The sequence below is a fragment of the Balearica regulorum genome, chromosome 14, assembly GCF_011004875.1.
Source record: "Balearica regulorum gibbericeps isolate bBalReg1 chromosome 14, bBalReg1.pri, whole genome shotgun sequence".
NCBI lineage: Eukaryota > Metazoa > Chordata > Aves > Gruiformes > Gruidae > Balearica > Balearica regulorum.
Genome location: NC_046197.1, coordinates 3,445,265 through 3,462,993, shown reverse-complemented (window position 1 = coordinate 3,462,993; position 17,729 = coordinate 3,445,265). Strand labels below are relative to the sequence as shown.

The window sequence follows — 17,729 nt, the reverse complement described above, 5'->3', positions numbered from 1 at the left end:
CAGGATAGTTAAAGACGGCTAATACCCAGATTTCTGCCTGCCGCATAAATAAAGTCCTTGGAATTGAAAAGTTGCTCTCGATTAAAATTGGTGTATTGGTTGTATAGTGAAGTGTGCACATTTGGCACACTCGTAGCCATCGCACAATAAATGCCCGAAATAAAAGTCCTTAAGCGTACGATGCTGATGGGGCCAATGAGTTCAAGCAAGAACCTGCACAGAGCCTGTTACAGCACCTCCCTTAAGCGCCAAAAAAGTCCGTCTCTGAGACGATTTGGGGAAATCTGTGATAAATCCCAATAAGATTTCCTGCAGAAGGTAAGATACGGGCCGTAATCCTGTCAGACGGACAGCCTGGGCAGAACGCTGTGCTGCTTTTACTAGACTGATAGCTGTGTAGAATGTCGAAGCACGGTAGCGTTACTGTATTATCCTGAGCTTATTTTATACTAATAGCAAGTTTATATCCTATGGTAAATTTGAAAAGTTGCAATCTACCAAAGACAAGAAAATATTTTGTCTCTATAAATATTTTGATTTTAATGGCTAAAATAGAATTTATCACATAAAAACTATAAGATCGTTCCTCTGTCATCTGTTAATGTTGTTAATATTAGTTGATGGTAATATCTGTATTTACTATGAACGTGTACTCTTTTTTTTCAGCAATATCGAAAACTAAGCCAGTCTTACTACCCGCTTTTGGAATGTCTGACCCAAGACCATATGAGTTTCATTACCAGCTTAGAACCTCGCGTCCTAATCTATATTCTTACCTCAATATCTGAAGGACTTACTGCAGTAGGTAAGAATTACTTACGCTCGGCTAAAGAAAGAATTCAAGTGTTTAGGTGTCTAGGATTTTTAAAGTAGCACATTCATTTGTATCTTAAAAAATAAATACCAAGTGACAATAGAAGATGCTGGCTTATGAACGTTTTAAGAATGTGACTATTTTGGTTAATGGAGTTAAGTTCTTTTTTAAACATCGAACCTGTAGGTTTTTACAGATAGTATTTTTAAATTGTCTTTTCTTACAAGCCAGAATTGTTAAAATTTCTAATGTGCCTCCACTAGGATTGTACTGAAAATTCATGCATTTGTTATTCAGAAGTAAAATGTATTAAAATGTGTACGGGAATCTGTGGGGCTTTGTTTTTATTTGATCAACATAGCTGTTGTATAAATAATGCTTGTTCTGCACAGCTGTGATATGATTTGAGAAATTTAAAGGTAGCTTTATCCATGGAAAATAGAAACTAGTTATTCAGTACTTCCTGAATATACTTTAGAGGAGAATCAGTGTAACAGAAGCATACTTGGAGTAACGATAAAAATACAGCAGTCTGATTGCAGTTCATTTTATTCTCTTGCATGGTTTAATTTATGCTTTTTAACCAGATGACTGTCCAAACATTTGAGATTTATGGAGGAGGAGGGGAGGGCTGGTAGCCTGAAGTCATTTGGAATATGGAGGAGGAGATTGGAAATTTGGGGGAAGAAAAAATAAATCATGCAGTTGCATTACAATCACCTAGGAATGCCGTGCATTTATATAGATTTTGACTGAGTGCCTGTTCAAGCCTTACAGTAGTATTTATTGATTAGGGTGGTTATTAAGGGGGCGGGGGGGAAGAACTTACAACATTAGTGTGTATAGATGTTACTCTATAATAGCTGGTGTTTCTCATTACTGCCAAGTGTCAGTCAAGCCCCACAGGAATGTATGAATGCACCAAGACTCACAAAGCATTTGCGATGTTAAACACATTCAGCAGTTTTTGCTGCAAGAGGGAAACTACTCTTAGAAAATGAGTAGTGAATAACTAAGCAACAGTAGTAAAGTAGTGTTCAGGTCATTTTATTATATAATGCTGAAATCCATCTTCTCCCCGATATTTGGAGTCCGTTGTCACCTGTAGTGATGGTGCAGCACTTTCTGCCTGTAGGCTGGTTCTGGGAGTCTGCTGGTGATGCTTTGCAAATGGATCTGTTGGACTCGGCGTTAGCTGGACTGACAGCTACCAGTTTAGCAAACCCTGTTCCCGACCTCCATTATCGCTCCACGTTACGTCTCTTCCTTTTGAAATATTGGTTATATTCATTTTGATAGGTCACTAGCACACCTACTTTACCTAATTTGAATTCATGTAAAAGAGAAGGAAGAAAATGTAGAAGCTATATAAGCTTCAGCTTTCATGTGTTACATTTATTTTCCCCCTCTCAAAAAGTATTGCGCTCTCACTCAAGGTGGGGAGGAGGAGTAAGAAAAGGATGTAAATTGAGTATCTGGGAGTTTAATTGTGAAGAATTATTAATTTTTAGGAACGTAGATGTTTTCTTAGAAAACTTTCATTTGGTGGAATTGCTGATATTCAGCTGAGAAAAGTATCAACAAAAATTTTAACAGCTCACTTTTTTTTTTCCCCCACATTTCATAAACCATAGATTTGCTTAGCCAATGCTTTCCTTCAGTTCTTCTTAAGGTCCTTAAAGTGCGTAGAATAAATACAAATGTACAAGACTCAAACAAAGTGTGCAGGAATTTTAAACTTCACCTGACTTCACTGAAGGCTTGATGCAGTCCACCAAAAGCTATTATGCTCACTTTCAGATTCATTTTTTTCCTCGTTTACTCCGATTCCTCCAAACTCAAGTAGTTTTTCAGTCTTTGAAACTTGCCAAATCTGTGTGTCAGTCGGTGAGACCTGGCTGCTTCCGTATTGCCCAGAGAGGACGTGTAATCTCCATCCCTGGAGATGCTCCCAGCCACTGGACGAGGCCCTAAGGGACCTGATGTTGACCCTGGTTTGGGCTGGAGGTTGGTCCCATTTGGGTTCTGCCACTGATATTTTTCCTACATTTTCCACTTGCATTCTCCAGCATTCCAAACCAATTTTTTATTCTGTCCAAATGCCTGTGCAGCCCCTCATCTCTCTTGCACAGTAAAAGTAATACTTATTTTCCATGATTAGTCAGCTGGAAAGTGCTTTTTTGTTTGTTTGTTTTTAACCTTTCATGTTGAAGTGATAAAATGATTATTTTTCCTTAATATCGTGCTTCTTAATACTGCATGTATTGATATTGATGTCAGCATTTAAATTCCTCATTTGTGTTCAAGAAGGTTTATTTTTGTAGTCAGCTGAATAATTTTCCATACTCTTATGACGACATGCTCAGATGAACTACTCTTTGGTCAGTTTATAACTCTTAATTTATTTTTAATCATCTCAAGAGTTAGTTACCTGTCACTGCATTTTCTTAAGAGTCATTCCTCTAAATGTTTTATCCCTTTTAATATTTTGGTATTTGGGGCATTACCAATTGTCAGACAGTAAAATACAAAATTTATTTCTTATGCGTTACTTGGTCACATGCATCCTTCTGCCCTTGGAAAATGGGTAAGTAGATCCAAGCGTTGCCTTTTGCACTGAATTACATCAGTGCCACAAGAACATCTCAGAATAGTAGGGCTCAGGGCTATAAGCCATCTGAGGGGGAACTGTGCTTTAAACTGATTAGAACATACAAGTCATTTTCAGAAATGTTTATAAAAATGAAGTAGCTGTCTTTTTATTTTAAAAATTAAATACCAGGAGATCACTTCTCTTTCACAGAAAAAAAGTATCTGACTTTGCTCCCTTTACGTACATGAAACCTGTGAGACTCACGTTGTTGTCAGCTGTAGGATAAACATTCCCCAAGTCCTCATTTCTGAGGAGTGTTCATTCTGTTGCTGAGTAAATACCTTGCTTGATTCCACGCTTTATAAACACGGTGAAAGAATATGTATTCCTTCAGAAGCACCTAGCTGTAAATCAGCTATAATGGAAGCCCTCATCTAAGCTTTTATTGCAAGGATAAACACTCCAGTAGTTCTCTTCTAAAGTGTTTACCTGGCTTTTTCACAGCTGACTCAGTGGATCAGAGCCTTTTAATGTAGTCTGCCTGGCATGTCACTAATCTCTGCAAAGCTTTTCTAATTCTTATATGATTAATAGTATAGTATGCTATTCATTGAGGAAAAAGTAAAACATTTTTTCTGTCTTGCTGCCTAATTTAGATGTTAAATTGCTAAATCCATTTGCTTTCCAGGTTTAGTCTCAAAGGCAAATAACGCCAGTATTGAACTGTAAGCAATTGATGGACAGGGAAAATACCACTTAACTCCCTCTCCTTGCCTTTATGTGAAAAACAAACCAAAATCTTCTGATTTGCAGAGATTCAGCAATGTTGTTAAACTGTTGAAAAGTAATTCCCCTTCAACGTGCTGCTGTCATATTGTTGAGACCAAAAGGCATCTTCAAGTTGTCTGGGGCTTCTGTTGGCTTTTTAAAATAATATAACCCATTCTAACATACATGCTCAACTTCCAGTTACTTGAGCTAATGGCCGATTGAAATCGCCAACAATAGGCAAAACCACACAGATAATAAAAAAATGCATGTAAAGTTAGCTCCCAAACATGAAGTGCATGCGTATTGGCAAAGAAGAAACACAACCAGAAGAGCTGGTTGAATGTCATGGTGGCTGGTGTCATCCTTGTCCCTTGCCCACCACCAGCCCCTACTTTGCCAGCAAGTATTTGACCAAACTACTGAACTGTTCCTGGATCCGTGGTGACACGCGTGGAGCTGGTTTTGGCATTCTCTGTAACCATGGCCTGCTGGCTTCGTCATCCAAATGATTAGTTCACAGATGATGGAGCTGAGTTGACCCGAAATGAGAAATGTAGTTTCACTGCATTTTTCCTGGTTATCCCAAGCTTTTATCTCAGTTTCTTTTATTATTCTATCTTTATTCTGTCCTCTCCATCCATTTCTTCTGTCCATAGCCCAGATTTGGTAGCTCCTTGTTGCCCTTGTTTGTTCTATGGATTCGGTTGGCTGGCTTGTCTTGCTAAGATTTAGTGAGAACACTATTCTGCTCCAACAGAAGGTTCCATGTGCCCAGAAGAGTCATTCAAGGGAGTTTGCTTGACGCTTCCTGTCTGTTATATCCTTGCAATCAAAAGAAAAAAAAAAAAAAATGAGCATAGGGAAGCACATTTGATATATAGTTATGGGCAAATTTAAGAAGCTCTTAACACTCATATCAGATTCTCATGAGCAAATGATAGCATAGACCTGTCTGCTGTCCTGCTAAAATCACTTACTGTCGAATGTAAAATATCTACTTGTACAGTATCAGCATGTTTAGAACTACTGCTGTTTTGTAAACTGATGATAGTGATTTACTTTGTATTATTCAATTTAAAAAGAAATAGAGTTAAGCACTGGTTTAGAAATACAGCAGAGCCCTCCTATGAAATATGTATTTTCAAATGTCTCACTTGTTGTTATTGATGGTGATTCAATTCCACCATGAATTGCATTTCTAGTTTATATGCAGGACCGTTTTGGTTGAGAACACGTTGAGTGCCAGATTCTGTGGTCTTTACTTTGGCAAGACTCCTAACTTTGAACTCGGCTTTGTTCCGGCAATGTGGCTTAACGCCCTGCCCTGTTGAATTCGGTCCTAGGAAGCCCCTTGGTCCAGTGAAGCCAGAGTGGAGATGCTCCAGCTCGTTTCTGGGAGCTGTTAGATCGCTCTCAGCTGCTAAGTCAGCTGGTTGCTTTGGAAGATCAAGTCTTAGGAGACCATTTGTATCTCCTTTGCCTGTAAACGTTCCTTCAGTGCTTATTTCTAAACACTCTTAGCAAAATACAATTAGTTTTTAGATGGCGAAGGGTTAATCGTGTCAGCACAGAGCTTAAGGAGTTAACCAGACACAGATCAAAATACTTCAGTGTCCAGAGGGATGTGTTTAAATGAACACTGCAAGGTTGGCAGGCCTCCAAATTAGCATAGTTTAAAGAATTCAAGGTACATTTAATTGGATCCTTCTAATCCCTTTTCCCTCAGAATGAGCATTTTAACAGTTTAATTCCTTTTGCAACCCCCACACATCCCTTACTCCAGTGGCCCATCTAAAATAAATACTATGAACTATAAAAGGCCTAGACAAGGCCTAGCTGAAGCCAGCGGCAACAGGATGGAGTCCTAAATGCGCCACTCAGTTGGAGCTGATGCTGGAAATTGCAGAGAGTATCAGCTAGGGCTGAACCTTGCACCCAGCAGGTTAAACCACCGCACGGATACAAGGAGCTTCAGCTGGCGTTGGTACGGCGAGGAGCCGGCGGTTGTTTAAACACGTGTCGCCGGTCAGGACCGGAGCTGCGAGGCGGCACAGTTGGAAATGGTTTAAGTCACGGCCACTGGTCTTGGGGCCAAGGAGCATCTCGGATGTCCGGCCAGAAGGAGACGGCAGCTGGGCGCACCACTGTTTTCAGGAGGAAGAGGAGAGGAGCGTGCCTGAGAACCAAGGACCAGTACGCTGTTGCCATCGTGCTGATGCACAGGAGTGAGCAGAATCCTCTCTCGCAGCAGCGGCACAGCAGGCAACACCTAGCAACAAAATAACTTACATAAATCAGACAGACATATTTACTCTGCAAATAGGTTTAAGCTTTTAATCTTCCTTACTTATAGAAACAGTAAGTAAAGATCTGAAGTGGCTTTTGCTTCTGCTTTTCAACAGTATCCTCCTTTGCTGTCGTGACTTTCAGTTTTGGGGACATTTATGAAGTATTTGCTAGTGACTGCTGTTGTGTTGTTGCCAGCCATATTTAAGGTACTTTAACCTACTTGAATTTTTAGGTTTTAAGCAAAATGGCTAACTGGCTGTTCTGTGATCAGCCTTTTACTACCTTTAGTGGCCCTTGTTTGTTGTTTGCCACCTGACATTGATTGTAAGCTCTTTGGGGCAGAGAAACACTGTGAAATTCTACTTGAGAAAAACCTGGACAACAGCTCTGCTTGATTCAACCTTGCCTTCTCAATAAGCAGATCAAACCAGAATTTTAGTGTCCAAGAATCTGGAGCCTTCTGAATGTGAAACCAAATACCAGTAAAATTTCCACCCTCGTCCTGCACTTCCCAGTACACAGAGGAGCAGCAGCGTTCATGCAGGAGTCAATGAAGTTCACTGGAGTTCATGATTTTTAGTGCATGGAGCTATCCACTTACTCAAAAGCAAAGGTTTAATACCGCTATGTGTTAATAAAAGCAGTCTTCAAAGCTAGTCAACTCATGTATCAAAAATAGACTTGTCGATGTATCGATTAGCCTAATGTCAAAGAGATTATTAAAGTTGAGCTCTCCGAGTACTATAAGATGTCATTATTAATTACTCTTTTATGGAAACAATTTCAAATCTGTTTCATTTTTTACGCAGATACAATTGTCTCCTCCAGCTGTTGCGCTAGTTTAGACTACATCGTCACCTACCTCTTCAAGCACCTCGCTAAAGAAGGCAAGAAGACTCTAAGATGTAGAGAGATTTCACAGGATGGACAGAGATTGCTTCATTTCATGCAGCAGAACCCAGAAGTTCTACAGCAGGTGAATTAGCAGTCTTTTCTGTGGGGTATTACTACATTTCTGAATTTTCCTGACTTTTTGTGGTACTGAACGCCGGGGTAGCATTGGCTGTTTACTAACAGAACAAACCTCCCTGTGTTGGTATGCAACCTGGCGTAGCTTCAGCCGTGTTCTCATGACAACCAAAGGTTGAAGATATTTTTTGTCATGCTGGAAAGCGTAGGTACTCTGGCTGTACAGTATCTTAAAACTTGGTGTTTCATTTTTGTTCCTTAAAAGGAGGTCTGTAAGATCATCAGTACGTTTCTATAGACAAACGGGAAGGAAAGCTCACTGAAGTATTTTAAGAGGAAGAAAAACAAATTCTGGCATTGAACCACACATTTTGGTAATGAAATGTGTAAATTGAATGGCCGTATGCTATTGAGTTCGAGTACTTTATTTTGAAGTAGGTGACTCAATGGGATTCTTTTCCTGTTAAAGGTAAATACAATAGAAATTAAATCTCGTGCTTCTGAAAAGGAAGTGGCTGCTGCAGTCCTTAGGAGAGATTTCCCCTTCCCAGGTTTATCACAGCCCAAGTACATTACAGAGACATCAGGATGTTCGTAGCTACCTATCTCTGCATTTGCTCTGTGCCACGTTCCCTTAAAATCTCATTAAACTATTTGAAAATGCATATTTAGAAGAATCTCTGGATTCCTAATGCGGTTGCAAAGATGCCGTTTCAGGAGAGGCGTTTCGGGGATCTGGAGGCTTTTAATGCCAACGGAAGTTATTAACAAAATGCAAATGACTGGTGTGGTCGTCTTTGTGTTTCCCTGATAGGTATGCTGTCATTTGGAAAAAGCCTGGCATACAGTCACCTCAGTTATTGTTGTCATTTGTTTACTGTTCTAATTGAAGGTGAAAAGTAACTAATGGTAGCTGATATATTCCTGGCAGTATAAAGCATATTGTGAGAATATTAACGATGTTTATTATTGACATCATTATCAGAATAGGATGATTCCCCTGTCGCGTTACAGGTTCTTACGTTTTACTTGCCTAATGGGGGAAGCTAGCACTGAAGTCAGCAGTGGGGTATGTCAGATGCTCAGCATCGTACCGTGCGTGCAACGCTTCGAACGTGAAGGACAGAACAGCAACCTGGGCGCTGGACTTTCCTGCATTTGTGGCAATCTTGATGTAATACTTTGGCTGTTAATATGCAGTAATCTTTCACTTCATAGCGTATGACTAGGCGGTGATCTGTCTTTATTAACTTCAGATTCTGCGGAATGCGTTATATTTATTTTGAATGCAGGCTTTCACATACTCTTTTAAATATTAATGGCTGGTCTCCAGTAGTCAGCATAAATATGATTTGCATTAGCACTAGTCATATCATATTGAGTGCCTCTGATGTCAACTACTCAGTGTACTAATATCTGACATCATCTCCCGAGGTCACTGACAACTTTGACCTTTATTCTCATGCACAGTTTCTGTAGTCTCAGAAGCTCTTTTGAATTGATTTGAAATTTTGACTCTTCCCTTTATGAGGCAGTAAAATTGATAATTATTCAGATGGGAACTGAGCACTGAGTGAAAAATCAATTCCACCCGCTCTCTGCTGCGTATAAAATTACTTCTGAGTCTGCTGGACTGAACGGATGGCCAAGGTAAAAGCAGCAGGCAGAAATAGTAGAGAGGATTAGCTGGACGAAACTAATAGCCTAAAGGGATGGCTTTTGAGATGAGGGAGTGGGCCGGTTGGGGGTTATTATCAGCAATGATGGGACTCATTGATCATATGTTTACATCAGGTTTCCATTGGGTTATAAATCAGCCCTGAATAGAAACGGAACCCAAGGCCTCGCGTTTTACCAGGGGGACGGTGTATTAGATTATTCTCACTTTCACACTCGGATGAAAAGTGAGACATTGATTATTCATCGGCTGGCCATTAAACGCTGGTTTTATAGATGATTTGACTATCACGGAAGCTAATGAACAAGGTTGCTGCTTCATAACCAGCGGTTTCAGTTTTCAAGACATCTGTGTCGGTTAAGTAATGCATAACCCTATTAAAAGGAATGGGTTACAAATTGCTTGACAGTGCTGAAAAACTAGACCCTAATGACTAATTGTGCTTTGAGTTTAGAGAGGTTTGTCAGCTCTTTAAACTAAACTGATGCACCGATAACTGCAATTATTTACTAGTTAGAACATTTCTTCCAAGTTGGATCTCTGGAAGTAGCCGGGTAATTAACAGTTCCACCAGCGCTTGAGGAACAGCCGCCTCAGGTCGGACCGCTCACCGGGGAGCTACCCCACGGCCCGACCTGCCGTGGTCCCTCTCCTCTAGCCACGGAGATCTCTCGGGGCTCTTCTGCCGGGCGAGGGAGGGGGGTGCGGACTCTCCCCCGGCCGGTCCCCAGCCCGCCGCGACGGGCAGCGGCCCCGGACGAGCTGCCAGTGCCGCGGGAGCAGCCCCCGCCCGGCCCCGCTGCTCCGGCGCCCGCCGCTTCCCGCCCTCCCGGGCCCGAGGCGGGGACAGCCGCCTCCGCGGCACCCGAGCGGCTCCGCCCGCGCAGCGCCACGGCAGGGGGAGGCCGGTGCCGAGCGGGCCTGAGGAGAAAGCGGCGGGCGGTAGGTGCGGGCGGCGGGACGGCCCGGGGGGAGCGGAGCGGGGCGGGACCGCTGCCCTCTGCCGGCGGGTCGGCGGCGGGGCCGGGCGGTGTCCGGGGCGGCCGGGCAGGGTGACCCGCGGGAGAAGCGGCCCGGGTCCCTCCTGCCGAGGCTGCCCGGGGCGGAACCGCCGCCTCCCGGAGGGTGTGTGGGGCTGGCCCGCCCGGCAGGCACGCTGTGGGTGATAACGGTACCCGAAACGGCAACAGGACGGTTCCATTGCTTTTCTGTGCCTACGCTTACAGCCGAGCACTCCTCCGCTGTTAAACGAGGCGATTCCGCATCTGAATGCAGTTCAGTAAATAGGCGTATATGTCCATGACCGGGGCTTTCGTCTTCTTTAGCCTCTGGAGTAGCAGACGTGTAGAATTAAACCCTGTTAATTCTTATTTTATTTGCTTACGTATGTCCCATAGCAGTTCTGGGTTTTTTAATAGACTGATGTGACTGTACAAAGACAGGAGCAATAGCAAACATGGAAGTGAAACAACTTCTTCGTGTTTAGGAGCAAGTCACAGCATCCCTTGAAAGTCCAGCAGCGGCTCTTGGCTTTGGCCCTACTTTTTGCTGTGCCAGGGGCTTTGTTCCCTTGGGCAGGCTACTTAGTCTGAGCTTAATCTGCAAACAACTGCTTCGTGATGGTGTCTTACGACTAAACTGAATTAACATGTGTAAAGTAATTTGAGATACATGGATGGAAAGCGGTATTAAGTTTATTACATTCAGCTATTGCTGTTATATTATGTTGTGTTTTAAGCACTCCACTAAATAATTTTCAACTTTTCTATGCTGCTAGTCCAGAATTGTCGAGTGAAGCCGGTGTTTGCTTCACTTTATAAATAAAAGTGTAATTTTTGGTTTTAAGATGCTACCTTTATACTCTGTTAATGCTTATCTTGCTGAATTTGACAGTTAGTTCAATTTGGGTATGTTAAAGTACTGTTCATGTTTAGTTCTTTCCAAAAATCAATCAGTTTTGTAGTGTTTTTCACTCATAGTTCTGACAAACGTTCCTAAGAGCTGTGCGTGATAGGTAAAGAGCTCTGTTTGCGTAGCCATCATTGTAATGACTCCGCGCGGGATGTGGAAGGGGATAAACGGTTGGTTGGTTGAATAGAAATAGGATTTCAGGGACATTTCAGTGTTCACCTCCTTTCCTGGGCGTTTCTTGGAGAGGTGCGTTAGGTATAGGGGTAACGAACGAGGGAGGGTATCGCACGGTGATTACACTTCCGCGCATCGTTTCCAGGAGGATCGCATGGATAAGAATAAGGAGGATTCTTTTGGTGAGTTTGAGCGTTGTACCAACGTTTGGATTAGATCTGCACAGTGCCTGCTCCAAGACCCAGCGTGCAGCCAAAGCAATCTCTTCCTTGCTGGCGCGGGAGTGGCGGTGAGCGGTTTGGCGTTCCCAGAGGTGGAACGGCGCTGCGTGCCTCCGTGGCATGGCCAGTCGGGAACCAGAAGGAACATGCCTCCTGGCCGGCGGTCAGGCCGGCTGGCTGGCTGCTTCTCAGCCCAGGCGGGCCCACGGCAGGGGACGGTTCTGGCGGACAGTTGTTTTAGGGCTGGGTGGCCCTTCTGAGGGGTCGGCATTTCTGGGGGCGACGGGTGGCGAGCGGCAGTAGGGAAGAAGCAGCATGGATGGGGGAAGATCCGGCGTTTATCGCCGTAGGGGAACGTGGTGGAGTACATGGGCTGGAGAGGCATCTCTAGGGAAGGAGTGTTAGTAGGTAGAAGGTATGTGTGTGAACAAAGAACTTGGAGGGCAGGGGTGAGGGTGAGTGCGGTAGCACTGGAAAAGGGAACGAGGATGCGGTGACAGGAAGATGTCTGGCTTAGCGGCGATGGGGAAAACCTCACCAGGCTGCTCATTGGAGCTGAGCGCTTGTGACTTAGAACTTCACCGAGTGACAAAGATGCACTAAATGAAGCCGCACAGCAGCACTGCGTAGCAAACGTAAAACAGAAAGTAAAGATGCCAGTTAGAATGAAAAATCAAGTGGCATTGCTAAAATAAAAACGTATTATAAATTGCTACTTTCCTTTTTTCCATGTTATGCTGTAAAATCAGCGATGTTTTTATTTTTCAGGTAAACCTTAGTGCCATATACAGCTCGGTGGAGTGATGCACAGTAATTGAAATAAAAACTCAAAGAGGAGATGTGTTTATAATGCATGCTTCACGGCCTGTGCAGAAGCACTTGCATATAAGCACGTCACAAAAAGAAATCTGAATTGTACTGACGGGGGGCAGTTGTGCGAGGTGTGGAGTACCTGAGCACCCTGAGCCACATATGTGAGCATATGCTTCATTTCGAGAGCAGAACAAACCCACAGGTGCGATTGTTCCTGCGCTTAAAATGAATGCGTTTAAAGGATCGGCACCAGAGCGCTCAGCTTTTGCCAGCTTGAGCCTTGACTGGTTTGATAGAGCAGCGAGAGGGATTTTCATTGGGACATCTGTTTTCAGCCTCTTAGCACAATTTAAAAATGTTACCCAATACTATCATAACTTTCTTTATTAATTGAAAGGGATGGAGATATACCAGCTGTAGCCCAAGCCAGTAGAGACTTGGGTGGCTAAGCAACAGAAAAGGCACCATATTGAGTGAGCCAAAATTCAGTCTCAAAGTCATTTATTTTAACCAGTGACAATACGTTTAGACTCTAGTGTTTCAATTTGATTGATGGTTTAATATCATATATAATTTTTTTAATGAAGGGAACCCATTTAAATATGTTAACATTTGCACTAGTAGTCTCCCATGTACATAACTGCATTTAATCATTACTCTGATTGTTTTTGTGGTTGTGTAATTTGTATCAGCAAAATAACTACGTCAAAGCCATCTTATCTTAATGAAAAATACGGTTACTTCTCTTTTATACTTACTTCTTACTGCACATGTATAAAGGCAGCGGCTGGCTCAGTCTCCAGCATATTGCTAAATGTATAGCTCTCCCTACGTGAGTGCTGTCAATTAAGAAATCAAAAAAATTAATGAGCTTAGTGTCTTTTCTAATTCTGCTTTGTTTAAAGCCTTGTTGTGATTCGTTGTCATGTGAATCGAGTAATTTAATTTTAAGACTTTTAATGTTAAAATACATCATCATTAGTGATGTATCTGAAGATTTCACGCTCTTAATAACGGCGCTAAATCAAATTGGGAAGCTCCTCTTAATCATCCGAGCTGCGCTAGAGTTGACACAACCAGTTTTGGGGGCCAGAGAGAAGTTTAGTTCCGCGAAGTAACAAGTATTGTACAGAATTCATGTATGGAAACAAAAACAAAACAAAACCAAAAAAAAAAAAGCGGCGACTCGGCTTGCAGCGCAAACCGCTAGAGGTGTCAGTGTTGGATGTGCACCCTCGGGCTAGGCAGCTGGTGTATGTATGCTTTTGTTTATCGGTTACTGGTTTATGTAGCCTTTAGGCCAGCACATGAAACAATCGTTCCTACAGGGTCAGCTGCTGGTCAGAAGCAAAGTAAGAAAAGACTTTGCCTTAAAACGCCTCAGCCATAATTTTAGTGCAGCTGGCACCTGCTACTGGTGCACAGCGGGAGGGTTAGAGGTCAAAGAGGCAGTTGTTCTAAACTCAGTGATGGCTTAAAGGGACTTGTAGATTAATCTGCTTTATTAACTTCTGTATATTAGATAACTATTGCACTGAATGACAGTCCGTCTTTCTGAATAAGTCCCTTCACCTCTTTCTCTTTTAAATTGGCTTTTGAGTAATGAATATTAAATAGAATACATTTCAGGGTAATTAAATGAAAACATTAGGATGATGTTGTTTTACAATCATATCTGTAAGTTTCTTGTGTATTTATCTTGCATTATTACTGTTCATTGCTTTTTGCTAGCAGAACAAAAAGCATAAATGTTTCAATTAAAGAGGAGGAACTGGCTGTATTTCTCAATAACCTCCTGTCTCCTATGCTGCATAAATATTTTCAAAAAGCAAATAAGTTTAAGGGGAAGTATAAAAATGTTTTATTCCTTGTTTACTCAGCACAATGTAATACTTTACATTACTTGGAAATGTTTGATTTCTGCTGGCCCTGGTCGTTTTATATAAAATACTAAGAGGTGCTGGTTTGGGGAAGGGCAAAAAAAAAAAAAAAAATTGCCATTCTGTAGAATCTAACTAGTGATATGAATAGCACCAATAATTTTGTAAAGTTCACATTATAATTCAAAATCCGGTTAGAAGTGCTGCTTGCAGTCTGGAAAGAAAGCAATATCTTTACAAAATGGATAGGGAAAGGTAACAATCCATTCCATGATCTGCTACTGGCAGATTTGCCATGTGAGTAATGAAACTCGCTCTCGGTGAACAAACACCCTCCCTTTCCCCCATTTAAAAAAGAAAAAAAAAAATCAAATTGAAAATTCTAGAATAGGAGCGACTTACAAAGATGCTTAATTGCCGTTAGATATGATAAGTGGCCCGTCGAAGCTTATAGCAAATGAGATGATGCTTGCGCAGAGATCCGGTGCCCGATGAGGCGATTGCCACAGTGTTCTGACCAGGTCAGTGCTTGTTTTGAGCAAATGGAAAGGTGTGCGTCAGGTAAAAAGGGCTCTTTCGTCGCCGAAAACTTCCCAGTGACTGTCACACACAAAATACGTGTCCCACTTAAGCTCAGCAGATTTTCGATTTTTGGGACTCTGGTGGAGTTGTGCCCCAAAAATCCAGGCTTTTCCTAAGCTCATAAATTGCTGTCGTCTTTGTGATCCTGAGAGATATTTGTGTGCTCGGGGTGTCTTCTGAAATCATGAGATCCAGAAACTGAGTTTGTTGGGTTTTTTCCCTGATGTTTACTTATGTGTTTGTTGTGGGGTTTTTTACTGAAAATTGAGATTCTTGTGTATTTACGTGCCTCCAGGAACCTGCACAGTTTAAAAATAAAATTCATTTTTTAAAAATCCCAACATCGCAACAGATTGATGAGATTTGGCAAACCTGTTCTTTTATGTCAGCTTGGCTTAGCATAGTTTAGGTTGGCTTCGTTTAACTTGAGCAAATCCTCCCAATGCTTTGCTGGGCACATCAGAGAAGAGGCAGTTTAGCTGTTTGAAAGAGCACTACACACAAAGGACTAGTACACAACACGGGATTTGACCTTTCAGTATAACCGTGTTTCTGAATTCATGATTTGTTTCCCTTTAAAAAAAAAAAAAAGAAATAAAAAAAAATTAAAAATGAAGTGTGTGCAACCATTCTTTAAAATCTTTTTAGCGTGACAAGTAAAGTAATCTTCCATTGATACTTAAAAGTCCATCTGCAGAAATTCAGGGAGAATGTTAGAGAGACGCAATATCTATTGAAATGTTGAGTGTCAAACTGCCAGGGTAATGTATTTAGTATGAAATATAATATTCAGTGCATTTTGTTTTGATGACTGCATGAAAGAGCCTTGTGCTCTTATCCTTTGTTGTTGTTGTGAAAGATGATATTCACTGAGAAGTGTTGGTGACTATTCAGGACACAGTAGCAATATGCTTATTGCCATCTTTATCATCTGTCTTTTATGTTTATTTGCAATAGCTTTGGTTACAGTTCAGCTCATCAGGATAACAAAAATACTTTTAATTGCTCCACAGAAGAAATTAGAATCAATTTATGAACAGTTTGAAAACAGACGAGGCTTGAAATCTGTTAGGCAATTGGTAATTAATACTTGGATTGGGCTTTTTAGGTTCTGTGCTAGTACACCGCTCTGCTCCAGCAGAGCAGAGTAGGTCACTTTGCTTTACGCAAGGTCCTTGAACAGCGGTTAGAGCCAAGCTTCTGGGTTTGTTATACTCTTGATTTCCTTCAAGGTCTGGTTTAAAAGCCCAGCCTGCCTCCCTGACCCTGCTGATTATCTCTGTATCGGTGCTAAACTAAGGTAAATATGAGTAAAGTAATTACCCTGGTTCTAATTTTCTCTGTGGTACTGGTTACTGTTGCCGGGGCGGGGGGGGTGCCTCTGGGTCTGCTGCTGGCAGACGTCCACGGGGTTTGAGCCTTAGGCTCAGGCTGCCTGCAAAGCCCCGCTGCCCCGTGGCAAGCTGCATCAGGGTCTTGGAAGAGATCTACAGATCTCTTCGTGTTGCTGCAAGGCCAGGTGGATTATGTGATAGATGCTAGGCTGAACTTGACGGTGAGTGCAAGTTTAAGCCCAGCTTAAGGACTGCTCCTTGGCGTGTGGGGCTTGCGTCCCTGAGGGTTGCACTGAGCACGCTTCCACTCAGTGTCGGCGTGAGTCTAGTTCAGATTCAGGGATAAACACACGCTCAGGGTGAGATACCTTGAAGTTCCTTGGACAAAGGATTTAAAGCTGATCATATGCTCAGCCTTTCCCTCCGTTATGCAGCTTTTTACATTTCTGGAACATTTCTGTGGATTAAGTTTGAGATTAGCCTCAAATTGATTTTAAACTAAATGATTTTATTTTTCCAGGAGTAGCATTTTCTGACCTTGTCTTCCCTCCCCACTTGACTGGCATTTTGGAAGGCCTTCCTGTAATAGAGATTTCAGAAAACTACCGATCCAGCAGGCAAAGATCCCAATTCCTATGCTGAAATCCTGATGCGACGATGAAAATCCCAAGATGCTTTTGTGCATCAACTCCCAGCACTTGATGCAAAGGAAGGCACCGATGAATTTCTCAGGAGCTGGAGAAGAGAAGGGTGACAGCTCACATTTGAGGGATTTAAAGATGATGCACGCTGTAAGTCCTAGTGTCAGTTAAGGGGAAGACTGAAAGATTTAGACATAGGACCATTAACATTCCTGAAGATAGACTTTTGCGGGAAGGCGTTGGTGTAGGTGAAGCTGCTGTTCCCTTCTCCCAAGAGAATTAAATAATCTGTAACTAGTCATTTGGTCAGAGATGCTGGTAGTAGGCACCGACTTCATTCTGTGTCACCTCTCAGATAAGAGTGCTGGAGGTGCAAGAAAGGGAGAGGCTCTCACAATGTGGACCGGAAAAAATGCTTAAGGATCTTCTCTGGAGATAAAACTAACAGGGTTTCCAAAGACCTGAACCTAGCTGCTTCTTCGTAGACTGCTAAAAGCAGAGGAAAATGTGTATTAATTTTTTATAAGGTTTTGAAAGAGCTCAGCTTTCTCCTACACCAAACCAGCCTGAAGTTTGTGTTACGAAGTGTGGCAGGTTGTGCGTTCCAAAGGTCCCAGTTATTCATAGTGCTGTCATCTTTAAAAACAGCTGTAACGCTGTATAGTTATGGCCGGTTGTTTGGAAATGGCTGAATCTAAAACAAACAGCTTAGGTTAATTTAAAATGACACTCCAGTATCTGTAACTGGAAATCTCTGAATGCTACCAGCTCAAGAATGCAGATTAAGGGTTGATGTCACAATCTTAAATTATTCCAGCCTGAGGTGGAATAATTTGCTGTCTATCAGGGAGCACAGATGGATAAGCAAAAAGAAGCTGTGCAGATACACGAGTTTGTAAACATCTGTCAGCTACACCAGATATCCAAATACAAAATCTAGCACTTCAGGCAGCGTATGAGTATGTGACATTCAACAGAGGGTTTACATGAAATTCAGCACAGAAGCAAGTCAGCACACCCTGGAAGGTAATAATTAATGAAACATATCCCCTCCTCCCT

General features: G+C 42.2%; 1 protein-coding gene across 3 annotated transcripts in view; it reads left to right on the top strand.

The window, feature by feature from the left end:
- The window catches only part of RANBP17 (RAN binding protein 17), a 159,023-nt gene that overhangs the window by 126,438 nt on the left and 14,856 nt on the right, over positions 1–17,729 (top strand). For all 3 annotated transcript variants that reach the window (XM_075766417.1, XM_075766415.1, XM_075766414.1), the window contains 2 exons: positions 667–805; positions 7,277–7,443. In XM_075766417.1, coding sequence (XP_075622532.1) covers positions 667–805; positions 7,277–7,443 — 306 coding nt within the window. The remainder of the gene's footprint in view (positions 1–666; positions 806–7,276; positions 7,444–17,729) is intronic.